Consider the following 27,915-nt stretch of genomic DNA (forward strand, 5'->3'; position numbering starts at 1 on the left):
CCCCTTCACCAGGCAGAGCTCCACACTGGCAGTGCCTTGCTCTGTAATACCCAGTTTTCCTGAAAATAAGCCCTGGCATGATTTTTGAGCATACTTGAAATATAAACCCTACTCTAAAATTGATCCCTAGGCACAGTTCGTTAAAAAAAAAAATTTAGACCGCATCTTTGCAGGCAGCTAAACATGTAAAAAATTTAAATCTTTTGGAGCAAAAAAATTAATATTAGACCCCGTCTTATTTTCGGGGAACTGGGCACATCTGCTACTAGAAGGCGAGCGCCTTGCCTAGAGGTCCGCAATCTTATAGGACTAGAGACCCTCTACACACTGTGCTACCCATTACATTAAGCGGCCATTTTCCACCCCTCTTCCATGATACTTGCGCCCATCTGCACCCCATACAGCAGTGCGGTCGGGCCCGGCGTGGGCAGGACGCACCGTAACCACACGGTTCGCTCTCGTACACGCACATTTAATCCAGTCATAATAAAGCAAAACAAACATCCAAAAGGTTTCTTTAAAATGTATTTTATGTCCTCAGAATCAGGTGTCAGAGATGCAGCAATAAATAACAGACTGATAAATCCATATATATATTTATAGTTATACTTTGTTGGTTTTTACAGCCCGGCGCCACAGACGCAGCAAAATATATTGACGAGTGAGCGCCTTTCGCAATGTACACGGTCAGACCTACGGGGTGACATACTACAGGATACGGGGAGGGGCTCATGTCAGCGTGTAACATCTTCCTGAGTTATAGTTTCAGTGTACAGTTCATTACTACTTCATTGCCATTTGGAGTTACGGGGGACATAGGGGTGTGAGGTATTACGCAATAGGATCCCCTCCCCAGCATCGACCAGTGGTAGAGACACAGGTCTTACAAACTGCCTCAGGGACACATGGCAACCAATCTTCCATAGCAACCAATCAGAGCTCAGCTTTCATTTTCTAATCTGTACTATAGAAATTAAAGCAGCATTCTGATTGGTTGCTATGGGCAACGAGGCCTTTGCTTTGTGAGGCAATTTCCATACCTGAGGCCCACTGTCTCAGCACGGCGTTGTCTAGGGGTTAGTCTGTGGAAATACATATACAGTCCTATACATTATGTATACAGAGGAAGGTGCCGACCACCATGAGACCCTTCACAGCAGGTTCTGCTCACCTGGGAAAACGTCCAAATACAAGGAATGGTGACTGGAAATAAGAGCGCGCCACCAGCTCACAGAGCAGAGGCAGCCATTATGTGGGCCGATGTGATCACAATTAGGCCGGGCTCACACAACCGCATCGTAATCCACTGCGTAATAATCACAGCATTTTACCAGCGTATGGAAATACGTAGCGTCACGTTTTTGCGCCAGTATTCCCGCGAATGTACTGCGTTTTTTTTTTTTTTATACACGCTGTCTTGTACTGGCTTTTTTTCCCAATTTCCTTCTCGTGTCTCCGTAAAAAATGCCACACATAAGCAATGTAATTAATTGCATATTCACTGCGTCTCAAATAGAGAATAGGGCTCTCATGCGTGTAATATACGGTAAAATAGAACATGATGCTTTTTTTTTTTTTTACCGCGTGTAACATACCCTTGCGTATATTTATTGGGTAAGTGGAACAATCGGCGTACTTTCATTGGCGCCATTTACCACATGTTATGCGCACATACATTGCGCTTGTAATGCACAATACAAATACGTTTGTACGAGCCCGGTATAAGAACACATGCCATCAGTGAGGCGCAAAATGGCTGCCAGCATCAGGTGGTGTAGCTGTTTAGCCCGCAACTCGTGTCGGACAGTGGACATTACATGTCCCATCTTTTTACACCAACCTTCGGTCTGCGTGAACAAATCGCTCATGTGAATAGCCTCATAGGCTATATGGGGTCCGTGAAATACATGGACAGAGGAAAAACATATACAACCCATCTATACAAGAACAGAAACCGCCAACTTTATAAATGGCTGCCATCTCTAGGTAACATGTTGGGTATCAGCGCCATTTCACCACGACGCTTTACCTACATCCAGTGAGAGGCAGCCATTTTGCAGCCAGTCCAAAAGGTCTGCCTTTGCCATAAGTGCCAGGTTTAACTTTTTTCTAATTCAACACAATTTGGTCTCTTCTTACTTATTAACATCAAAAAACGGATGGTTTTAATATGGCCGCCATACGCACAGGCTGGAATAATACTGGTTTGGGCCTGTTCTGAAGCTTTGCTATGGTAAAGCTGGTTACTGTGTTAAGGGGTGAGGCGGGTCACATCCAAAGCTCACTAAGAGCGTCGCTCACAAAATATTTTCAGGGGTTTTTTTTGTTTTAAAACTGAAAAATGATGCAAAAAAAATATTAATTAATAAGTTAATACAGAAGATCCGTCAGAAATAAATAAGAGAAAATTCTGCTCTCTGCAGATAAATTTCCCCCTTTGCTTGAAAATACCGAAACCTTCCGTCACTTGCTGTCCAGGTCCGTGTAAAGGCTTTCGGCGCAGTCCTTGGCGAGGAAGGGGGAATTCACAAATTATATATAAATAAATAGAAGCTATTAAAAAAAACACAAAAAATAAAAATGCGCAATTCCACCGGGGAGTTTTCATAAACAAAATTAAAGTATCCTTCACTACAGCGTTCCTCCGCCAGCTGTACGATATATCCAACGTGGAGTGTCATACGCTCCGTCCCCTCCGCAGGGGGTTGTGGGTCCCTAAATTAGGGAGAGTAAAGTCTTTTAGGGGTGTCCCCTACAGTCTTCCATTCACCCGAATCGTTCTCGCACCAGGAGCATCAGTTTTTTTTTCCCTTTGTAAGTTTGTTTGAGGTTATCCAGGAACTGGGCGAACTGGCGATGGCCGTCTGGCGCCAGCAGGAAAGTGTCTCGAGCTTTTGCCAGAAATTCTATGAACTCGCCATAATGTCGGGGACTGATGTGAGTGAGGCGGGAGTGGGTAGTGCTTATATAGGCACCAACTGCAGCTTCCAGAAGCTGGCAGAGCGGAGGCTTGTCCGCCCGTGGCACCGTTCCCCTGCCTCTTGGGTTATTAGCAGCAGAGAGGGTCTGTGCTAGGCCAGGGGGTGCAAGGCTACAGCGGCGTATAATATCGGAGAGGACTGGGGCACACTGCACACTTTTGATAACTAAGGGTACCACAGTGCTCAGCTCCACTTTGCCTAATGAGTGTGCCAGGGAACATGCCCACAGGACATCGCTGACAGCAGGGTGAGAGTCTTGGCTAAAACCTATCGTTAGGTTGGAGAGGGCTAATGTGGCCAAGGTGAAGGCTCTCATTGGCAGGCCGCGGTGCTCCATGTAGCGGGCAACTGTGAAGAGGTGGGAATGTGCGCCAGGACCAGAGCTGGCACTGTCCAGAACAATCTGGTAAGCAGCTTCAAATGAGGTGTGGTCCTTCTCACATAAAGTCAGGGCAGGTAGGGCACAGCTTTGTGGGTCCTTCATCGCGCATTGTAAAGCCAGGGCCCGTGCACAGGAGCAAAGCTCTTCTCGTTGTCTGGGGTCCTGACTGAAGCGCAGGAGGGTGGCAGGAGACGTGCAAGACACAGCGACGATGCTGGTCGCTTCGATGGGGGTGAAGAGAGTATACCAGTTCTGCATGACACTGATAAGGGCTTGTGCGCCTGCAGAAGGGAGAACAATGGGTTAAATGTAGCGGCTTGCAGAGAGAAAGACTGAAGTGAACAGCAAGTTACTCTGATGAATCATACCAATCTCTGTGGCGCACGATACCAGCCAGCGCACCATCTCCCTCCGGCGCCATGTCAGAGTGGTTAGGGTCATTCTCATCACCTGCAAGAAAGAATGGCTGTAGCGATTAGCGAAGTGGCAGCTTTAGGCCTCATGTCCATGGGCGGGTTAGAGCCACTGTACATGCCCAGTAGAGTTTTTTTTTTTTTTTTTAATCCCGCTTTCCCATGGAATCCGTGGCCTGGGCCTCGGATCGGACGGCTTACATTGACTTCAACGGAAGCAGTCTGTGCAGGAATCGCAGCAAAATGGAGCATGCTGCGACTTGTTTTCCACACCAAAAAGGTCCACAAAACAAATCTGCATGCTTTAATTCAGCTGCGGGCACCCATGCTTCCCTGGGGGCGGCTTGAATTGCAGGTTGTGTGGCGCAAAGTGTAAGCTCTCGCCTACGACCTGAAGGTTGCAAGTTCAATCCCCGCTTGATTCAGGTAGCAGGCTCAAGGTTGACTTAGCCTTCCATCCTTCTGAGGTCGGTAAAATGTGCTCTTGGTGCTGCCAGTGAGCACTCCGTATTCAGAGGTGAGAGGAGCGATGCTATGTGCAGGCTGAAAGCTGGCACACTGCACAAAAGGTGTGGATTTGCATCAATTCTGCAGTGTGAACGCACCCTTAACCCCTTTGTGACAAGCCTATTTTTAAACTTACGGAACAAGCAATTTTCATCGTTGCATTGTAAGAACCATAACTTATTGGCATAGCCGTATGTGTGTTTTTTTTTTGGGGGGGGGGGGGGGGCGAGGTATATTTTTAATGGTACATATAATGTGGTACAACTTTTATTTTAAAAAAAAAATTGCAGGGGTGGAGAATTAGGGAAAAAAAACAAACAAGGAAAAACAACAACAACAACAACAACAACGCGCACACACACACCGTTACACCATTATTTTTGGGATTGTTTTAACAGTGTTCACCCTTCGGTACAAATAACATAACTTTATCTGGATCAGCACAATTCCTGCAATATCAAGTTCATAGATTTCTCTGCTTTTGCACAACGCTGTTACAGATTAGATTGTTTTTCCTTTCTCGCCATATGGCAAAACCGATAACATTTTCATAGCAATGGAGCTCTGTCCGGTCTTGCCATTTTGCAGGAAGAGTTGTAGTTTTTATTGGTAGCATTTTGAGCTGCCTGTGACTATTGGATTGCTTTTTATTGCATTTTGGGGGGGGGGGGGGGTGAACGGGGAACAGAAACCAAATTCTGGCATTACTTTAAAATTTTGATGGTTTTCATGCGAGAAATAAAATATCTTCATTATCTGGGTAGCTACAAGGGTTTTTAAGGAAAACATGCATTTTCTTAAACTGGAATATTTTTCTTTAAATTAAAACTTTATTGAACTCCTGACATCATTTTTAGACCTTCAAGAGAACTCAAAGATGCAATTGTTCGGCCATTAGGATAGTACACCGCATTACTCATGCAGTGCATTCTACTAAGCCTGTGACAGCAGCCTGTTAGATTCTGCAGGATCTTACAGGCCGAGTTACATGGCAGACATTGAGGCCTTTGCCAGCCTTGCAGCTGCCATGAGAACCCATTGGTACCTTGCAATTGCACTACAGGGTGCTGATGGGTGATAAAAGGAGCCCCCCTCCCCATGTCATCTGCTTACATGCTGCACTTGCTATTGATTGTGGCATGTCATGGTTTAACTGCCAGGATCAGAGGTTTCTACACTACTGGCTGTTAGAGCAGGAGTGTGGCTGTCAGTCAGCCTATCCTTCGCCTTAGTAGAATGCATCCAAATAGATGGGAACGCGGACTTTCGTGAACAAAATCTCCTCTTTATTAGAAAATGTGCTTTAAAAAAATAAATAAATAAAAAAAATTCAAACATGGAAGATGCGTTTCAGCCCACTTTGAGCCTTGATCACCTTATAATTCACGTCACTGCTAGTTCATTTAAATAACATATCCAATTAAAAACAATCAGCTGATTAACCCCATATAATCTGAATAATTGGTTTGTTCCCTTAAGGTCAGTAATAACCATATTGAATGAATATATTCTAAATTTATGTACTTTAGGGATACATTTGGAGAATAACTACATATCAAGAGTCTAAATTATAATAATATTATGTGAGTATAGAATAAATGGACTAGAATCAATAAATGTAATTAAATTGATGCAATGATGATAACAGTATATATAGTTCACTGACATTGCAATGTGTTTAATTTCTAAAATAATTATTATGCATAAATGTAAAAAAATAGTCAAATATATAACTTAATAATGGAACTATAAATAAGTTATATACATATCTCACATATATTAATAATTACATTATTCATCCCACCACTCACTGCATTTCTATTATTAATTTCATGGTATTGATAATGTGGATTTTTTTCGTTTATTAAAAACTATTTTAAACGAACAATGAGAAAAAAAATAATTCTCAACTATAAAGTAGTGAAGAAAACTGATGAATTAGATTTTTGGTTCCTCTTGTCTCATTAAATAACAGTTCATTTCTATTTATTTTACCTATTTTATGTGAGACTGTTACGATAATTTTTATTATAGCCTCTTTCGGTGAGTCTAATAATGATCTCATTTTCAGTTTTATAATCCTTTTGTAATGATCTGATCATTTCCCCTGCAGGTATAGCTCTTTTCACATGGTCCGGGTGTCTGCTTTTTGCATGCAGGATGGTATTGCCTGCTGTTCGTTTCCTATAAGATTTGAATTCTATTCTACCTGTTGTTTCGTTTCCCTTCAGTATTAGATCCAGAAAAGGGGTTTCACCATTTCTTTTCTCTCCTGTGAATTTTAGTCCCATCATTTCCGCTTCATCAGTGTCTATTGGACTATTATCCCAGATAATTTTTTCACTGAAGCAGGATAATCTACTAGATAGTTTAGATATAGAATTTTCACGGTTTAGGATTCTATGCAGCTTAAAACATAACTTTTAATATATATCCACTCAAAACTTAAAATATACTTAAAGTCTAGAAATAGGACACACGAACATAAAAAAAAAAGTCACACAAAATTCCTCATAGCCCTATTATATGAGTAGAAATCAGGGCTGGAGGGAAAGGAAGAAAGGGGGCAAGAGGGAGAGGCCAAGAACAATGCCTCTATGCAAAAAGCCCTCTATACCAGGACAGGTATCCTTAATCAAGAAAGCCAGACCAAAAAGCGCTTGGCTCACATCAATATAAAAGGGTCCTGTAGGACAATTTTATGTCCCTGTGACTTTAAATCCTGGAAAATATTCAATTTTCTGCCACAAGACTGGATAAACCAGTAATATATGCCAATCAAAGAGGCGATCGTTATCATGACCAGCAAATCTAAAGGAGATCGTTATCACCACCCGGTTCTATAAAACGGCTCGACGCGTTTCCACCAGTAAGCCTGGTTTCGTCAGGAAGCAAAAAGAAACTGCCAGCAGCCACATCAGTAAGCTGCTGCAAAAAGGAACGAAAATTTCTGATCCTCGTATAACTATAGCTGGGTGAGTGATAGCCGATCCTCTCTAGCTGCAGCTATTCTAGCATAGCATTCACACCATCCCGGCCCCAAGGTTAGAGCAGAAAATAACAAAAAGAGTAGCAGCACCAGCCCTTATGGTAGGCTGGCGGCTAATGAGAGTGTCCAGGTCTGTGAGCCCATTATAAGGCAAAGGCCCCACCTCAGGGGGACGGGTCAATGCCTAGTAAGCCATTAGTATCCTTACATCTGGGAAGCAACCCATTATAAGGCGGGGTTATCAGAATGATGAAGCTATAGAGCCTATAGTATCGGCTCAGACCAACACCGGTGTTAATGGCAGGGATCACTTCTTACCAATGAGCCTAGTGTGGTGCAGAATGTAAGCTCTCGCCTACGACCTAAAGGTTGCAAGTTCGATCCCCGCATGATTCAGGCAGCCGGCTCAAGGTCAATATAGGTAGAATACAACAAAGTGGTATGAGTAAATAAAAAAAATACTGGTAATATTAACTCCTACAACATGCTGGTGGACGGAAGAGGGTGACTTACACCAGGAGCAGTAACTGCCTTTGTGCAAGTGTACCAGAACTAATCATCTGGTACCTATAGGGTCTAGATCACAGAGCCCCAGATGTCAGCGGAGTAATAGAATAGATGATCTGCATTTACATGTATCCCTAGAGCCCCAATTGATCATTGCCCCAAAGAAGGATCTGGAGTGTTCAAACCTAGCAGGATAGTAACAAGCTAAGTGTGTTAACTCATAATAAAGTATCCCACTTAGAACCTTGCTCCTGCATGATCCCGTGGGGAGTCGGTGATGGACGACCCTGACTGATGTTAGTCACGCTCCATGTTTTATAGCTTCTGATATATTGAAGGAAGCATCAAAATGTCCCACAGTACGAGTTGTACTGTGATTCTACTTAGTTGGAATCCCCGATTGGCTCACAGAGGGGGCTGACTGAAAAAAAAAAAAAAAAAAAAATCGTCTAATGTTACCTACATGTCCTAGAATCCTGCGTCTGAACTCGTGTGGTCTTGCCAATGTAGTTTTTACAGGGGCATATGGCCATGTAGACAATATGTGAGGTACGGCAATTAATGGATTCTCTTATTTTGTAGGGAATCCCAGTATAGGCACTCCTTACAGTATCGCCTTTCAGTATATTACTGCACGCCAAACAGTCAGAGCATGGAAAAGTCCCCTTAGGTCTGTATTTAACCATGTAGTGGATTGCACAGATTTAATGTGACTTTTAACCACCATGTCTTTAAGATTTCTACCCCTTCTAAATGTCAGAAGCGGGTTTGTGGGAAGAAAGGTCTTCAAAGAGAATATCCCAATATTTTCCAAGTAAATCCCTCATGTACGGAACACCATTGTCAAACGTAGTGATAATGCGAGTAGTCCCGTCCTGATCTTTTTTCTTGGGGACCAGTAGACTAGATCTATCCTGTTCCACCGCGTACTCAAATGCCTCCTCAATTGTCTTTTCCGGATAACCTCTTTTGGCAAATCTGTTCTTTAATTTTGAACTCTGCTGCTTAAAGTCCTCCAACTCAGAATAATTGCGTCTAAGACACAAGAATTGGCCTTTTGGGCTGCCTTTTTTTAAAGAGTATGGGTGGGAGCTTTCCCAAGACAGCAAACTGTTGATGGCCATCAAAAGGGAAGTAATTATTGGTTAGGACAATCTCAAATTGATAATGGAGAAACAAGAAAAGTCCATTACCTTTCTCTTCCACCAGCTCAGGGGCACCGCGATGGGGAGCCCATGTGCCCCATCTTATGCCAACCTGTTCCTGGGCTGGTGGGAGGCACAGATGGTCTTCACTGAGAGTAACGCACATTGGACTAATAACATCCCTTTGTGGTTGCGTTTTATTGATGACATACTCATCATGTGGTCAGAAATGAAGGAATCCTTCCGTGATTTTGTCACCTCACTAAATAGCAACTCCATAAATCTCAAATTGAAAATGGAGATACAAGAAAAGTCCATTACCTTTCTCGATGTCAGAATCATCAAGACATCAGAAGGGAGGCTATCATCTATCCTCTTTAGGAAGCCCACGGCCACCAACAGTTTACTGTCTTTGGAAAGCTCCCACCCATACCCTTTAAAAAAAGGCATCCCAAAAGGCCAATTCTTGCGTCTTAGACGCAATTATTCTGAGTTGGAGGACTTTAAGCAGCAGAGTTCAAAATTAAAAAACAGATTTGCCAAAAGAGGTTATCCGGAAAAGACAATTGAGGAGGCATTTGAGTAAGCGGTGGAACAGGATAGATCTAGTCTACTGATCCCCAATAAAAAAAAAAAAAGATCAGGACGGGACTACTCGCATTATCACCACGTTTGACAATGGTGTTCCGTACATGAGGGATTTACTTGGAAAATATTGGGATATTCTCTTTGAAGGCCTTGATTTGAAGACCTTCCTTCCCACAAACCCGCTTCTGACATTTAGAAGGGGTAGAAATCTTAAAGACATGGTGGTTAAAAGTCATCTTAAATCTGTGCAATCCACTACATGGCCAAATACAGACCTAAGGGGAGTTTTCCATGCTCTGACTGTTTGGCGTGCAGTAATATACTGAAAGGCGATACTGTAAGGAGTGCCTATACTGAGATTCCCTACAAAATAACAGAATTCATTAATTGCCGTACCTCACATATTGTCTACATGGCCATATGCGCCTGTAAAAAGAACTACATTGGCAAGACCACACAAGAGTTCAGACGCAGGATTCTAGGACATGTAGGTAACATTAGACGAGGCGACAATACACCTGTAGCCAACCACGAGGGATTTCCATGACTGGAATCCGAACCCCCTGTTGTTCCAAGGCATAGAATCAATCAGAAGTTATGGGAGACAAGGTGATTTGGACAGGAGACTCTTGCAAAAAGAGGCACAATGGACGTATCGAATCGATTGCGTACATCCAAGGGGTCTCAATGAGATCTTATCCTTTGCAAGCTTTGTGTGATCTATATGTCCCTGGACAACATACAGAGACATCATGTCGTCCACTGTTTTTTTTCAGTCAGCCCCCCTCTGTGAGCCAATCGGGCATTCCAACTAAGTAGAATCACAGTACAACTCCTTCAATATATCAGAAGCTATAAAACATGGAGCGTGACTAACATCAGTCAGGGTCTTCCATCACCAGCTCCCCACGGGATCATGCAGGAGCAAGGTTCTAAGTGGGATACATTATTATGAGTTAACACACTTCACTTGTTTGAACACTCCGGATCCTTCTTATGGGGGATCTCTGGCTTCTATATCCTAGGGCAATGATCATTTTTGGAACCCCAATTGGGGCTCTAGGGATACATGTAAATGCGGATCATCTATTCTATTACTCCGCTGACATCTGGGCCTCTGTGATCTAGATGATTAGTTCTGGTACATATAGGGTACCTGGTGTAAGTCACCCTCTTCCGTCAACCAGCATGTTGTAGGAGTTAATATCATCAGTATTTTTTTATTTACTTATACCACTTTGTTATATTCTTTGTTATATTGAGCCGGCTGCCTGAATCATGCAGGGATCGAACTTGCAACCTTCAGGTCGTAGGCGAGAGCTTACACTGCGCCACACTAGGCTCATTGGTAAGAAGTGATCCCTGCCACCAACACCGGTGTTGGTCCAGGCCGATACTATAGGCTCTATAGCTTCATCATTCTGATAACCCCGTCTTATAATGGGTTGCTTCCCAGATGTAAGGATACTATTGGCTTACTAGGCATTGACCCGTCCCCCTGAGGTGGGGCCTTTGCCTTATAATGGGCTCACAGACCTGGACACTCATTAGCCGCCAGCCTACCATAAGGGCTGGTGCTGCTACTCTTTTTGTTATTTTCTGCTCTAACCTTGGGGCCGGGATGGTGTGAATGCTATGCTAGAATAGCTGCAGCTAGATAGGATCGGCTATCACTCACCCAGCTATAGTTATACGAGGATCAGAAATCTTCGTTCCTTTTTGCAGCAGCTTACTGATGTGGCTGCTGGCAGTTTCTTTTTGCTTCCTGACGAAACCAGGCTTACTGGTAGAAACGCGTCGAGCCGTTTTATAGAACCGGGTCGTGATAACGATCTCCTTTAGATTTGCTGGTCGTGATAACGATCGCCCCTTTGATTGGCATATATTACTGGTTTATCCAGTCTTGTGGCAGAAAATTGAATATTTTCCAGGATTTAAAGTCACAGGGACATATAATTGTCCTACAGGACCCTTTTATATTCATGTGAGCCAAGTGCTTTTTGGTCTGGCTTTCTTGATTAAGGATACCTGTCCTGGTATAGAGGGCTTTTTGCATAGAGGCATTGTTCTTGGCCTCTCCCTCTTGCCCTCTTTCTTCCTTTCCCTCCAGCCCTGATTTCTACTCATATAATAGGGCTATGAGGAATTGTGACTTTTATGTTTGTGTGTCCTAATTCTAGACTTTAAAGGGGTTGTCCCGCGGCAGCAAGTTGGGTTATACACTTCTGTATGGCCATATTAATGCACTTTGTAATATACATCGTGCATTAAATATGAGCCATACAGAAGTTCTACACTTACCTCCTCCGGTGCTGGCGTCCCCGTCTCCATGGCGCCGACTAACTGTCTTCTCCTTCCATTAGACTCACTTGCGCTGTGCGGTCTTTTGCTCTGTTCAATGGGGCCGCTCCGGCATGCTCGCGCCGCCGAGGTCTTGAGAGCTGGTCTGCACATGCGCAGAAGGCCTCGGCGGCGCGAGCATGCCGGAGAGGCCCCATTGAACAGAGCAAAAGACCGCACAGCGCAAGCGCGTCTAATGGAAGGAGAAGACAGCGTTAGTCGGCGCCATGGAGACGGGGATGCCAGCACCGGAGGAGGCAAGTGTATAACTTCTGTATGGCTCATATTTAATGCACGATGTATATTACAAAGTGCATTAATATGGCCATACAGAAGTGTATAACCCCACTTGCTGCCGCGGGACAACCCCTTCAAGTCTATTTTAAGTTTTGAGTGGATGTATATTAAAAGTTACGTTTTAAGCTGCATAGAATCCTAAACCGTGAAAATTCTATTATCCCAGATAACCACTATATCATCGATGTAACATACCACACCATGCGGCTTCCAAATGGGTTATTTTCACAAAAAATAAAGATTCCCAGTAACTCATGGTTAAATTAGCGATAGTAGGAGAAAACCAAGAGCCCTTCGGGGCTCCCGAAATTTGTAGCAAGAACTCATTATTAAATGTAAAAAAAAATTATGATTTAACAAAAACTCCACTGCTAATAAAATGAATTCTTTTGTGTAGTTACTGTGATTATTTAGGTGATATCTAACTGACATTAATACCGCATGGTGTGTATGCACGAGTACAGGTCCACAACATCACACATGGTCCAGCAGGTGTTATTACTCCATGAGAAATCTCGTAATTGCTGCATAACAGATCTGCTAGCTTCTAGAAAACCCGGTGCACTTTTCACCAACGGTTGCAGGGACCAATGCACCCATGCACTAAGACGATCACAGGGTGAATCGATCCCTGCAACTATGGGACGAAAAGGGGGAGGAAATTCGTTCTTATGCAATTTAGGTAGACCATGGGAGAGGGGGGGGGGGGGGAGGAGGAGGAGAAAAAAAAAACGCCAATGCCGGATTGTCAGGACAAAGGAAGGATATTTACTTTTCCTCCAACACTCCCAGCATTAGTCCCACATTCAAGAGATCCTTTATTTTCTTCAAACCATCTTGTATAGGATTATCAATCAGTTTTCTATAGATCTTATTATTCGACAGGATGGAATTTATCTGAGTGGCGTAAAAGATGGAATCCATAACAGTAATGTTGCCCCCTTTATCTGATCTCCTAATTACTAAGTTCTTATTGGATGATAATTCCTTAAGTTCTTTCTTTTCTCTAAATTAGATTATTTGTTCTCATCTTACATTCATTAATTTCTTTGAGTTTCTGCAGTTTTCACATACAGTTTGGAAATCATCCATGTATTTTGATCTTGCTTTTAATGGATAGAACTCTGTATTAGGAATGTTAAACTTGATTTTATTTGTCTCTTCTTTTACATTGTAACTTTCTTTTTCCAATTGCATGAAGTCTAAGATAGCCATGATGATGATGATGATGATGATGATGATGATCTCTATAGGTTTTACCTTCAAAATTGGTAACTGTATTCAACGATGTTTCTTCTGTTCTTCCACATTGAACTTCTTGTTTCTCTTTTAGATGAAAGTATCTTTTAACAGTTAACGTTCTAATGAGTTTATTAATGTCCATCATTGTTTCAAACATGTCAAATTCCCTCTCGTGAGCAAAACGGAGCCCCTTCTCCAGGATTCTTAATTGGTTATTAGATATTATGAATGGAGAAAGAATGATCCCATTATTGCCCAAAGTATCTTTACCTAGTGTTTTTTTTTTTCTGCTCAGATATCTTTTTGTCTGAAAAACGGTTTCTTCACTTTTTTTCATCTGCATTTGTTGATTCCTTTTCCGGTTTTCATGTGTGACGGACTCAGGGCTTGAGGGATTATAGCTTGACGAATCTCAGACATATAATCCTCTGTGTCCGTAGTGGAGAAAGTCACTCTGTTTAATTTTTTATATTTCTGTTTTTTCAGAATAGATTTGGTATTGTGAGGGATTAGCGTCAGGATAAGGTAGCACCCTGGGCATCCACAGCCAGAGACAGTGACACAAGGAGTAAAGTTCATAGTCCAGGCTTTGCCTGGGTTTATTTCAGCAAAAGAAAGCAAAACAGGCCTTAACTCCAGGCCAACAGAAATTAGCACCTCACTATACACAGATCGATCCTGACTACTCACTGCAAAAACACTGCTTGCTGTGCACAGCCAGTCGTTTCCTCAGACCTGCAGAGGTCTCACCACACTTTCTCCCAGACCTGCAGACCCAGCTTTTTATGAGGCCTGTTAACAGCCTCACCTGGTACGTTGGAGTATCCATCCCACCCTTCACTTTTACCACTCCAGGAAAAGCCGGCCTGGACTATGCGGCTTGGAGCCACTACATTGACTACAACGTGTCAGTAACTTAGTGTTACTGACACAAATGCTGGCCTCCTCCACCGAGCCCAGGCTGCTCGGTGACACGTATCTGCCCACGTACTCCCTGATGCCACATACGAGAGCATCCTAGGTGAAACATATCTGCCCTCCAGCACTTTGCCAGTCACTGTCTCACATGATCCTTTGCCTTAAAAAGATGTTCAGATTTAAAGTCCATTATTGAGGTCAGTAAAAGGGCCTATTTTGCAGGGGCTTCGCAGAGACTGCTATTTTGGCACCAGACCACAATCTGAAGTTAGCCCCCTGAGCAGGTGGGCACACACACATGTAACTGGTATCACAAGCAGAGTTTAGGCAGAGTCGATACTACTGCGCCTCCTTATGGCCAAGCGAGGAGGAACAGTCATTTGTCCGCCTCACAGTAATCACATTATCGTTCACTGATTTATATGTAGATCTGCAGCAGATTCCACCCCTTTAATTTGAAGTCAATAGAAAAGGGTGAAATATGTTGTAGATCTGCAACAAATTAGTGAGGTGTGAGCGCACCCATGGCGGTCATTTCCATAAGAAACAGTTGAACAAAGTGGGCCTTACCTGCAGTCCTAGCTCCAGGGAAATGTTTAGCAGCGTGGTGTCCGGGGGAGAGTTGGGGGGAGTCGCAGTCTTGCAGGCATCCTGGGCCAGCTTAAATAGCAGAGCTGGGGAATGGATATGTTGTTGGATGGAAGCCAGGACTGTGTGCAGCCACTTTGGGTCTCCTATGATGGGGAAGAGAAAGAATTACATTCACAGAATGAAAAAAAAAAAACTAAAGAATTACCAGATCCAGTTACCAAAAACAGATATGCTGGAAAAATGCTTCTTCAATATTGAATTCTCTAGGCAGATTGGTTGAGGAATACCTCCACATAGTCTACAGTTAGCCTCCTTACATGTGCCTACATAGGGAACTCACAGTAAAGGCTTTTACGCCATGCTAACTGAGCTTCTAGGAAAACACCTACAACCTGGTAAAGATAGGACTTAACTTTGTCCTACCTTCCCTTTCCTCTTATCCCCTCCCCACAGAAAGGGGGCTGTGAATCCCTGCAAACCTCGAACAAAGAAAACTCAAATGGACTAACCCACAAATACAGAAATTGTATGGACTACAAAACTAGACACCCCATCATCCTGACCCTCAGTCTCCCAGTTTCAAAAACAGTCAATCAGAAAAAAAAAATAAAGGAAATAAAAAATAATCTATCACCACCACTAGGGGCGCTGTAGCAACATTAAGGTTCTCAAAGAAACTACCATACCAAGAATGGAAAGAATATCCTCCTGTCATAAGTCATTATTTAGCCTTTAACTGTACTGAAATATCAATGCAAGAGCCATACCTTTAGCTGTCGTCAGCATGGCAGATGCCAGTTCGCACTGTCGTGTTTCTAGGTGCCCAAGAATAAACCAGCGAGGGAAGCGACTGGTCAGCATAGAATCCAGAGGCATGATGTCCGATCCATGTGGAGGAACAACCGATTCAAGGACTGGAAGTCTGGAAGCCAAGAGGACCAGATTTAGAGAAATCAGCAGCTGGTAATAAAAATATGAGTTTACAGAATGCCATTATTTATCTCCTAGTACTTACCGCATAGCTCTTAGGGCAATACGGTATGCCAGGTCCGAATCATGTGGGAGCAAAGCAGTGAAGAGGAAGCGCGCAAACGTATGCATAGGAACGCTCTCCCGGTAAATCACTTCTCCGAATCCACTGAATGGACCACCTAGGAAAAATCAATACAAGGGTAATTAGACATACAGGCCATTGCCACAAATATTTTAAGGTTTACATTGTTCTCCACCTCCATAACTCTACTAACCTTCTAAGAGTAACATGGCCTGCTTCCTCAGCACCTGCACCAGCCTCTCCCCCATCTCCAGAGTTCCTAGAAGGCCAATAATCTGCTCTTCACTTCTGACTAGCTTGTCTTGGGCATAGAGGCCTTCAGGCATTGCTCGTTGCTGCCCTAAGCCCATGAGGGCCACTTCTAGTGCCAGACATAGAAGAGACTCTCCTGATGGGGACCCTCCCGGTACCGGGACATGTTGGTACATAACCTTCCTCTGCTCTCCACCAAGCTCTGAGTAGAGAAGTCACGTTAGAAAATCCTAAACCAGGCATCATCTTCATAACAGTTATTAGCCAGTTTAACAAACTGCCTACAATAATGTACCTGGGTAAGGAGCAGGTCCTTCATCCTCTGGTAGGCTAGCCTCCAAGAAAGTCTTACAGAGACACCCGATAGGATCAAGTGGGTGGCCAATCCATCCCTCTAGATTAGTAAGAGTTGTGCTGCCTTTCATCTGAAGTTCTATTAGGAGGAAAAATAAAGAAAGCATGAGCGGACATGTAATACATTGATTCTTCTCTGCTTTTCCATGTCACGTACCCACTTTCCACCATCTGTCCATCTCCTCTTCTCACCTTTCCTCTGCTGCTTCAATCCCTCCATCTGGTGTTGGCGTTGCAACCTCATGGTGTTAACCACAGAGACAGCTAACCTCAAAGCTTGAAGCGGGTACCCGTGTGATCTCAGGGCATCAACACGGGCACAGGCTACTGGAAAATGGTCTCCTAGCCAGAGGGGACGGCCTTGAGGGTCATAGGACAGCTTGTCTGTGCTGCACTTCACACTTGTTCCTGAAGCACAGGTATCGCCATTTAAGACCCGTTGTAAGTGGGGGTCATTCCAGCGTAGTTCTCCTGCCTTAAGGGCCCTTGCGAAAACGGTCTGACGGGGAGCAATAACTGGAAATAAAGATAAAATCCAGATTTAAAGCATCTACTACAGTTATCAAAAAACTGTAAGAAGGAAAAAAAAAATAAATAAATAAATAAAACGGATTTACAACCTTTGGTACAGAGTTCACAGAAAGACAGCGTATGAACTATGATAACCGCCCTGTATTCATACCTGGAACTCCACCCGAGCTTTGAGGAGCAGTCTGAGCCCCAGGACCATCCAAGGAATAGTTTCCTTCCTCCAGAGGACAGATGTCCATAGCGTTCCATCTCCGTAGTAGTTCCAGCCAAGACTCTCTTTCCTCTGGACGGCAGTGGGGACTGAGCACTACACACACCCAAAGTGCACCTGTCAGGACAAGACATGGTCACTACAAGAATCATCAGCAGTCCAGATCATCTCCCAGGCAGTATTCCTACTTAAGGACCACTCTTACCCAACTCATCCCACAGCTGCCGACATTTATCAGTCATTCCTGCTCCCTGTTGCCTCCACAAAGCCAACCGCGGGTCCTCCAAGAACTGCTCAGTCATCAGGATAAGCATCCGGGCCCCGTTGGAATCTCGCATCCTCAGCATCTCCCGCACCTAGAGAGACAGGATCTAGATGTTGAAGCTGAACACAGTAGGACAGGAAAAATCAAAGCCGGGAAGGGCTACGCACCTTGCTGAACATGGACTGCAGTTGTTTGCTGGCTCCATAGTATCCACCATTTGACAAGAGTTGCTTCACTTGCTCCTGAACCTGCTCTTCATCCAAATGCCAGCAGTTTTCATCCTCACGTCCAGCACCTGCGGTGGGGTCTGGGGCTCCTAAAAGCAATAATTATGAGTGATGGCAATAGACCCTGCGTAAACTAGAAGACCATGCAGAGTTGAATAGACACTCTTGATCATACAGCTTTATCAATGCATTCTAAACAAAAGGAAATGCTGCCCCTAGTGGCAGGTAATCGGAAATGCAAACTTGGAAGGAGTTTGCCCTGAGGCTTTAACAGTCTAATTAGGTCAATGCTAATTAAAGGAACATCCTGGCAGAATTAATATACTCCTTTGCTCAAGCCTAGACCAGAAAGGGCAGAGCATGAGTGCACAAGTTATATCAGTGCGTTCCTTTAAATATCTGCCACGTCTTCCATCTTGAATCATGAACATAACATTACAGGATCCAATGGTGCAGTCCACAAATGGCCATGTGAAGGCCTTCCTTAGTCCCCAAGTCACACGCATCCTTACCGTGCACTCGGTTAATCTCCGATCCCAACTGGAGGATCTCATCCGCCAGCCGCTGAGCCGTCGGCAGCACTTCCGTGTGATGCTCGCTGATCAGGTACTGTACGAATTTCTGTAACTGGTCCCTGTTCATTTGGGAAAGGGTCTCCGAGATGGGAAGCCGCAACTCCACTGTTCGTGCCCGTCTGATGCGATGCAGGGACAGCGCCACCACATGGGCGCAGTAGAAAATGTCTCTGTTTTCACAGCCACAGCTGACAGATGTGATCTTGCAGCGGTCGAAACTAATGGACACTTGGTAGGTTCTTTCTGGTTCTCCTGGTTCTGTGACGGATCCACTGAGGTGAAAGCCTGCAGAATAAATGCCGAAAGTAGCGTTAAAGGGGTTCGATAATAAAAGGGACGAGGTTCACCATAACCAAGAACAGTCTCCCCGCTCTCCTTAGTACCGGAACGCTGAGATCAACAACTGTAGACTTCCTGTGTGGCATCCAGATAGCACTGATGGCTAGATCACTTTGTGTCCCACGTGAGGTCATCCAGCTTTTTACAGAAGCGATATTTTCTGGCAAGCAAAACAGCCATTAGAGATCTCTGCATGCTTAACCCCTTAATGACCACCAATTCACTTTTTTATGGGGGTCACTAATGGACTTTAAACCTGCACACATTCAAGGTGATGACTTAGCAGACTTCTGATAACCAGCTCAAACAGCCAGGAATACAGAAACCTCAGATCCTGACAATTTTAACCCTTTACATGCCGCAATCAATAGCAACTGCAGCATGTAAGCAGACGATGGGGGGAGCTCTGTCACCCATCGGCACCCTGCGGTGCAATCGCAAGGTACCAATAGGTTTTCATGGCAGCCCGATAATAGCCACAAAGTATGTTAATTAGACTCCAACAGAGTCTAATTGGCTGTTGTCAGATGCTTAGTAGACTGCGCTACCTAAGTAATGCAGTGTACCATCCCTAAAGGCCCATTTAGACACAACGATTATATCGCTCAAAAGCAATCTTTTGAGCGATAATTGTTGTGTGCGTTTACACGGCAGGATGATCGCTCAAAATTTGCTCAAACCGTCTTCAGTATACAGCTGCTGTGTTCTCAGAGCGCTTAGCTAGTAACCAGCTGAGCGCTCCGATCAGGGTATGCAGAAGACAGCTGGAGCGCTGTCTTCTGTGTTCTCAGCGCTTTCAGCTGGTGTCCCGCTAGGGGAACTGCCAGCGGGATACCAGCTGAGAGAATCTCGTCAGCAAATGAACAGCGCACAAACAGTCCATGAAGGCCACACATTTAGACTCAACGGTTATCGCTCAAAAGACGGCTTTTGAGCGATAATCGTTGTGTCTAAATGGGCCTTAAGAGACTTAAAAAATAAGTATTACCATGTTCATAATGACCCAGGCAATGAAAATATGGTGAAAGCCGTAAACAACTTCAAGAAGTAATGCCAGAATTGCCATTTTTCTTTGATCTCCTCTCAGAAAATGCAATAAAACAGTCATAGGCACCTCAAAAGTGTACCAAATAAAAACTACAATCTTTCCCGCAAAAATACAAGGCCTCAGATGGCTCTGCCGCTGGAAAAATAAAGATGTTGTGGATTAGAAGGAGTTGATGCACTCAATAGTTTCTTTAAAAACGTGTTTTTATTGTCCTTAAAAAAAATAAAAAATATCTACATAAAACTACGCATCACGGTAATCTTGATGATCAAAAGAAGAAAGTTCGGTATTTTTACCAAAATGGTGAACACTGTAGAAACAAAACCCCAAACTCTCTCCACTTTCAAAAAAATAACCTTCATTGTTTCATCGCCATTGATTCGTTGTTTGAGTCATATTTTTCAATGTCACCACTTACTGTGCAATGTTATGTATTGAAAAAATAAAAAAGATTGAAGTAAAGTGAAGGGATGGAGGTGGGGGGGGGGAGGGTGTAACACTAAGGCCTCATGTCCACGGGGAAAATAGGATTTAGGATCCGCAGCGGATCTCCCGCGCGCGGATCCGCACCCCATAGGGATGCATTGACCACCCGCGGGTACATAAATACCCGCGGATCGTCAATAAAAGTGATTTAAAAAAAAATGGAGCATGAAAAAATCTGGACCATGCTCCATTTTCATGCGGGTCTCCCGCGGGGACAGCTCCCGCGGGCTTCTATTGAAGCCTATGGAAGCCGTCCGGATCCGCGGGAGACCTAAAATAGGAATTTAAAGCATTTACTCACCCGCAGCGGACCGCGAAGCTCTTCTCTTCCTCACCGCCGCATCTCCCTTGCTTCGGCTCGGCGGATGTGCCCGGCGCATGCGCGCGGCACGTCGACGACGTGCCGGCGACGTGCCGCCGGCGTCAGGAATTCATCCGCCGGCCGAAAATGAAGATCCGGCCGTGAGGAACAGCTGACCTTCGTCGCCCGCACCGGATAGGTAAATTCTTTTAAATTGCTATTTTCGGCGCTCATGTCCGCGGGGCAGGAGGGACCCGCTGCAGATTCTCCATGGAGAATCTGCAGCGGATCTGATTTTCCCCGTGGACATGAGGCCTAACGGATTTTAATCGCGGTCTGCACATATGTGCGGTAAAGTGTGGACATTGAAAGGCATGTCTTTTCGAATTTTCCTCGCGGATACGAATTGAGGAAGAAGACAACAAAAAACCCGCAGAAAGCTCTATTTTAGCGCGGATTCCGTGCGGATGGCCTCCATTGAAGTCAACGGATGCTAGTGTTCTGTCGCCCATACGCAAATAAGAACGAAACATACGAGAATAGATAGAAAAGCTGGAATGCCGACTGGAGAGGAGCGAGAGATCTTTCCTCCGTGCGGATGATACGCTGTGCACACGTGTACCTCCGCGATCGTCTTCAGTTACTTTCCACAAATGATCGCAGGTCTTTCGCTACGGAACTCCGCATGCAGAATCTGACTCGTATGTGTGAGCCCGGCCAAAAAGGAAAGAACAAAACCACAATATTACCATCTTTGGTGGGGGGTGGGGGGGTGGCATGTTTATATGTCACACACACACTGCGTAAAAATAGCATAACTTAATTCTGTGGGTCAGTGCAATAATATGGACGCAGCGATGCCAAATATGTTTGTGCTCTTTTTTTTTTTTTAATTATTATTATAATTATGGGAAAAGGGAGTTTTTTTATTTTTTTTATTTTTACTTTTCCCTAGTCCCCATAGCAGACTAGAACATGCAATCATTTGATCGCTTATACCATATACTGCAATACTTCAGTACTGCAGTATATGGCACTTCTGCACGTATTCTATTAAGAAAGGTCACAGGCCTGTCTTAATAGGCAGAAATACCTGGCAGCCATGGGGGCCTTCAGAAGACCCTGGGCTGCCATCACAACCGAACTGCACCTCGCAATCTCATCATATGGGGGCTATTCGGGACCCCAAACGACGCGTTTAAGTGCAGCTGTTAAAATCGACAGCAGGTTAACAGTTGCAATCGGCATTAACACTGTAAGAGACGGCACCTTATGGAGTGGGCTTGGATCTCAGGCCCACTGTATACAAATCCACTGTTTGGGAGCGTACATGTACACCCTTTAGCATCAAGAGGTTAATCACATAAGGGTATACAAGTGAGGGTTGTACACCTTAGGCCAGTTCCATATTGAGGGCTGCAGCTGGGCGAGAACACTCTGATATTTAATACATGGAGATAAAAGAGGCTGTAAATCACAATTATTGGTGGTCCCGATGCTTATGGGCATCATTTCCTGGGTTATGTATAATTCATCTGGATACATGCACCCGCTGTACCACACGTCTACTTGTAGGACTGAAGGGGGGGGGGGGGGGGGGACCATAAATCCTAAGGCTGCCATCACTGATCTGCGGTTACATAAGGATGGTTATATAGGAGTAGTGGGGGGTCAGACTACGCTTCCCATCTGTTCAACCCCCCCAGCCCAGTTCTGCAAAGGGGAGGAGCCAGACAACAACGACTCCTACAGATGTAAGTCTGCCATGCATGGGTTATTCTCAATGGGGGTGGACCGTGGCATACAGATGAATTATTACACGCTACTGACAGACAATTAAGATGTTGTCAATAAGACGGAGATCTGTAGATTTAACGATTCAGCCAAATGCTTCATAAAATTATATCCAGATCTCAAATTTACCAGGAATACAAGAAAAAAATTAATAAAACCCATTCTGTGCATTAAATGGAAACGCAACCCCTGAAGCCTCCCAGGGCCATGAATAAGCCCCATTCACAGCCGCAGTCTGTCCCAGGTCTCCACGGTCAGGGCATGTGTGGGATCTGTGACGCATGACGACGGCCCAGTATCAGCCGCACATTGTCCTCGTCACACGCCTCAGGCCCCTCTCTGTCAATGACACTTTTATCTGCTGTGTACAAAATACAATCACCCAGAGAGAAGAGAAGAAAGGGGGGTCCCTGGGGGCTTCAGAGAAAGGACAAAAAGGGATTAGCCATTCGGGTTTGATATCCTAATAAAGGAAGGGAGAAAAATAAATACCGGAGGGACAGGGGGGTAAAGAGTTTTAAATTACAGCGAGGATAAAGCAAGTCTAGGGCATTAATAGGGACAATATAAAGCCATCACAATAAGCATAGAGGGCCCCCAATTCAATACATCAGGCTCTGGTGGAAAATCAGGTTAGAAGCAGCTCTGGCACAAGTTCGGGCGTGCTAGGAAGTGCCCGCTCTCAACCGCAGGGGCAGCAAGCCCGGACAAGCTATGGCCATTGACTCACACAGGGACACCGTCACAAGGAATAAGTAGTAAAAACCCGATACTGGTGACGTGAGGAGTGCCACCAACTGTCACCTACACGACATGTCGCTGCCTGCAGCAGCCTCAGGTGTGGACGAGGCGACAACATAATGTCCTCCACCTGAGCAAGCTGTAACCTGGCGGCTCAGGGGTGCAAAATGCAGCCCATTCACGGAGATGGAGAATAAACAGGACTGCGGGGCCTGGCACCTGCTTCAAAAAGAATCCTGTTTGTATTCACAATAATTCAGTTAAACCTGATTTGCAAGCATGGGCTCTGCCCCCCCTGAGGGCGCTGCACAATAACGAAACCCTGCGCTCATTGTACACAACATAATACAAGTGCCCGGCTCGGGGGACTCACCCACTTGGAGCACTCTCTGCACCGCTCCGGACTGCAGCAGTTGAAGCCCCCTATTAAAGGGGACCCTGGAATCTCGCTCGCCCTCCGGAGGATGATAGCCCAGGGACGAATACATACAGATCTCTTTCTCACTGCGCGGGAAAGACCAGAACACGATGCGTTTTTGGACCGGTTCTGGGACCCTGGAAAATCGTTCTTCAACCTAAAAGGAAAATGATACATTTGTTACAACTAGACATTATGGTGTAAGATATTACATTATACAGCAAATTCCTATAATACAGCGGAAAACGGTCAATAACACATGTTCTGGATTATCAGACAGTCAAAGTCACTTGTGAGAAAAGAGACTGCACAAAACATTAGGCGGTACTCCAGCCTGACCATTGCTTTATATTTTCATCCATCCACTGGATAGGTGGAAACGGAGATCGCAGAGGGGCCTAACCTTTGGGACTAACACCGATTCCAAGAATGGAGGTCCGGTTGGTCTCCAAGGACAGGAGGTCGTGCAGGCGCATCACCACTCCATTCATTTCAAGCGCATTGGCAATCTCCGGTGTTGGCATTTAAATGAATGAAGTGGCGGTGTGCCAGCACCACCTCAGTCTATTCCCTTGGAAACCAACTGGGGCTTCGTTCTAGAATAGATGGGGGTACCAGCAGTTGGACCCCCACCGATCTTTCAGATTTCACCTATCCAGGGAATGGGTGAAAACTTGACTGCTACTATTGATGACCTATCCTTCCGCATGGTCCGTCGCTCAGGATCCCCACTAACCAGCTGATCGTCAGGCAGGCTGTCATTGTAGACAGAGCTGGACGCAAATAGTGCGGTCAACATAGCAGCGGCCCAGTTTGGTACTTTAGGCACTACGGCTTCATTGGGAGCCTGGCCTGCAGTACCACCCCAAGCCACTGCATGCGAATAGCAGTATCCACAGTGACAGCAGGCCCAGGGATCCCAAGCCAATCAACGAACAATCAAAGAATACCTCATCAATGGTAGAAGTCCTGGAGAACCCCTTCAAATAGGTCTCATCAATACTTCTCCAAGATCCCAGAGTATCGAGCAGTCTGGAATTTCTGGACAATGGATGCCAGATAAAACTTTTTTTTTTGTTTTTTTTAAGGAAGTCTGTCACCTATTTATGCACTACAAACTGAAGGTCCTGTACAATGTGTCATGTGGAATCCATAGACACCTTTACTTCCTTCCTTTATGACTCCACGGTCCACATATATCCTTTAGGTTTAGCCCATACCATATGTAAATTAGCTTTGCACCATCTGATGGGCGGTCCACCGCTGCCCACAGCCCGATGTCTCTCCCTGCCCAGTATTTAAAAAACTGCCCCTTTCCATCCTTGGTGACGCCTCATGTTCCATCACCACCGTGCTTGCGCAGCACTGATGGCGGCACAGACTTGTGACATCAGTCCTGACCGAGGACCCTCAGCGCTGTGATGATGGAACACATGACGTCTCCAGCGGGTGGAGCGGAGATGTCACCAAGGATGAAAGGGGACAGTTTTTCAAACACTGGGGAGGGAGAGAGCCCAGACCGGGGGCAGAAGTGGACCGCCCATTGGATGGCGCAAAGCTAATTTACATTTGGCACTGGATAAACAAAGGCTAACATCTTATAAAAGCCATCTATGGATTCTATGTAACATCACACATTGTACAGGACATTCAGTTTATAGCGCACGGACACAAAAAAAAAAAAAGAAGTGGTGACGGACTCCCTTTAACACCCCTCAAAAATATATCAGTTTATTTTTCACAGCAGTGTTGCCTCTAGGGGCGCTGTTACACACATCTGACACATATGGTAGTAAAGTCCGTGAAATGACTTGGATGACAGTACAAATCAGTTCCAAATGTACACAGCATTGACTCGTTTATATAAAGGATGAGCAAGTGGTCAGTAAAACAGAGGTGACGAGTGGGTATTCATTACACCGCCGCTTATTAACAGCGTCCCGTAGTCTTATTGCTTGTGAGATTCCGGATCATCGAAAAAGGGGATGACAGGATCCTGTCGGCGGGGCTCCTGTATACAAGATCTGATCGCTGGACAGGTTTATTGCGCAGCATGTCCACGAGTGACAAGTGACACTCCCCGCTATGATGGCATCTGGTGTGGTATTTAGGGAAAGGGTGGATGTAGTATGAGGAAGTGATTAGGTCATGCTGATACTATGATGCATCCACACACCTGCCCAGCAACACAAGATATAATATACAGAAGTGCTATATATAATAAACATACTCTAGCAATGTACATATAGCAATAGAATTTAATGTAAAGCACATTATATTCTACATAGTCTACACTTGTAATATATATATATATATATATATATATATATATATATATTACAAGTGTGTAGGCTATATTTCTAGTATATACATAACTACATAGAGCCTGTATAGTGTGATATATAGCCTCCTAGATCCAATGTATACAATACTATACAGGTTCTAGATAGTGATGTACATAGAGGTGTAGATATACAGTATATAGAACCTGTACAGTACTGTGTACATTGGATCTAGGAGGACATATAACTCTGCATACAGTATATACTGCCTCCATATGTTATATACCTCACTATATAGAGCATTATTGTATTGGATACTATGATATATTATACTGTATATCCCCCTAGATCCAATGTATCACACTGTATACAGAGATCTATCTAAAATTGTGGAGATTGGATCTAGGAGGGTATGCAATATGTCACACTGTACAGGTTATATATACACACACTGATGTATATAATATATCACACTGTATATGGTGCAATATGTACCCTCCTAGATCAAATGTACACTATACAGGTTTTATATAGTGGTGTGTATATATATTATATACATCACTATATAGAACATGTATAGTTGTGTGTACAGTGTGACATATTACATACCCTCCTAGATCCAATCTACAGAATTCTATACAGGTTGTATATAGTAATGTATATACTGTATACCTCTTCACCACTATATATAGCCTGTATGGTATTGTTTAGGTTGGATATAGGGGGATGCTGTATATGGTATATACTGTGTATCCAGTATCTGCCATCTGTATACAGTACCATATAGAACCTGTATGGTACTATATACACTGGATCTGGGAGGGTATATAATCTATCACACTGTGTATAAGGTATATCCATTATCTGCCATCTGTTTACAGCACCATATAGAACCCGTATAGTACCATATACACTGGATCTGGGAATCTAGTATACTGTATCTAGTATATACTGTGTATCCAGTATCTGCCATCAGTATACAGTACCATATAGAGCCTGTATAGTCTGGATCTGGGAGAGTATATAATCTAGTACACTGTATGTAATACTGTATAGTACACTATCTAGTACACTGTATGTAATACTGTATATCCAGTACCTGCCATCTGTATACAGTACCATATAGAACCTGTATGGTACTGTATAGATTGGATCTAGGAGGATATATAGCCACACTGTATACACAGTGTATCCAGTATCTGCTATCTGTATACAGTTCCATATAGAACCTGTATAGACTGGATCTAGGAGAATATATAATCCCACTGTATATACTGTGTATCCAGTATCTGCCATCTGTGTACAGTGCCATATAGAGCCTGTATAGTCTGGATCTGAGAGGGTATATAATCTAGTACACTGTATATACTGTATATCCAGTACCTGCCATCTGTATACAGTACCATATAGAACCTGTATAGTACTATATTATATAGCCTCCTAGACTGGATCTATGTATATACTGTGTATCCTGAATCTGCCATCTGTATACAGTACCATATAGAACCTGTATAGTACTGTATAGATTGGAACTAGGAGGATATATAATCACACTGTATCCGGTATCTGCCATCGGTATACAGTTCCATATAGAACCTGTATAGATTGGATCTAGGAGAATATATAATCCCACTGTGTATCCAGTATCTGCCATCTGTATACAGTGCCATATAGAACCCGTATAGTACTATATAGTCTGGATCTGGGAGGGTATATAATCTATCACACTATATACTGTATATAGCAGCCGTATTGTGTACATTATATGCACACTCGTCAGATGATATTAACCCCTGAAGCTCCATCATTCAGTCTGACAGCTGTCCATTACCTGCTCGAAGGCCCACGTCTCGGCCACTTTCTTGGCACTGAGATCCAGTAAGGAGTCCGGCTTGTAGCGGGGGCTGAGGCCGGGACACCTCCTCTTGGAGGCTGGGGGCTCCATGTTCCACTCTTCTCGTCCCCCCGGGATCGTTGCCTCCGGTTTCCTCCACGGCTCTGTGCCCGGTATATTTGTGGCCTGTCCTCTGTACAATCCCCGGACTCTCCCGCGGGGCGCGGCCGGTCACAGTTCCCTCGGCCCAGCCTCTCGCCTCCGCCTGCCCCCGATCCGCGGCCCCTTTAAATCTCCTTAACA

At 44.3% G+C, this 27,915-nt stretch overlaps 1 protein-coding gene across 2 annotated transcripts; it reads right to left on the reverse strand.

The window, feature by feature from the left end:
* Positions 1–512: 512 nt before the first annotated feature.
* On the reverse strand, positions 513–27,915 carry ZSWIM4 (zinc finger SWIM-type containing 4). 2 transcript variants are annotated; one of them, XM_066593730.1, is made up of 14 exons: positions 27,610–27,915; positions 23,452–23,653; positions 18,307–18,654; positions 17,735–17,883; positions 17,508–17,658; positions 17,243–17,419; positions 16,753–17,076; positions 16,502–16,639; positions 16,148–16,408; positions 15,916–16,051; positions 15,668–15,822; positions 14,880–15,043; positions 3,732–3,813; positions 513–3,644 (listed from the first exon to the last, which is right to left on the reverse strand). In XM_066593730.1, the coding sequence occupies exons 1-14, from the start codon at positions 27,721–27,723 to the stop codon at positions 2,767–2,769; spliced, it is 3,279 nt and encodes a 1,092-aa protein (XP_066449827.1). In that variant the 5' UTR covers positions 27,724–27,915; the 3' UTR covers positions 513–2,766. The 2 variants fall into 2 exon arrangements, with proteins under 2 accessions (XP_066449827.1, XP_066449828.1); XM_066593731.1 differs by lacking the exons at positions 23,452–23,653; positions 27,610–27,915 and adding an exon at positions 21,166–21,242.

The sequence above is a fragment of the Eleutherodactylus coqui genome, chromosome 2, assembly GCF_035609145.1.
Source record: "Eleutherodactylus coqui strain aEleCoq1 chromosome 2, aEleCoq1.hap1, whole genome shotgun sequence".
Lineage (NCBI taxonomy): Eukaryota > Metazoa > Chordata > Amphibia > Anura > Eleutherodactylidae > Eleutherodactylus > Eleutherodactylus coqui.

Excerpts from the sequence above, each read along its gene's own strand:
- ZSWIM4 (XM_066593730.1), bottom strand. The coding sequence starts at position 27,723 with ATGGAGCCCCCAGCCTCCAAGAGGAGGTGTCCCGGCCTCAGCCCCCGC. Across the intron at positions 17,659-17,734 it reads TGCAGTCCATGTTCAGCAAG|GTGCGGGAGATGCTGAGGAT; the intron begins GTGCGTAGCCCT and ends CTGTCTCTCTAG. Across the intron at positions 16,409-16,501 it reads AGGACCTGCTCCTTACCCAG|AGCTTGGTGGAGAGCAGAGG; the intron begins GTACATTATTGT and ends TTCTCTACTCAG.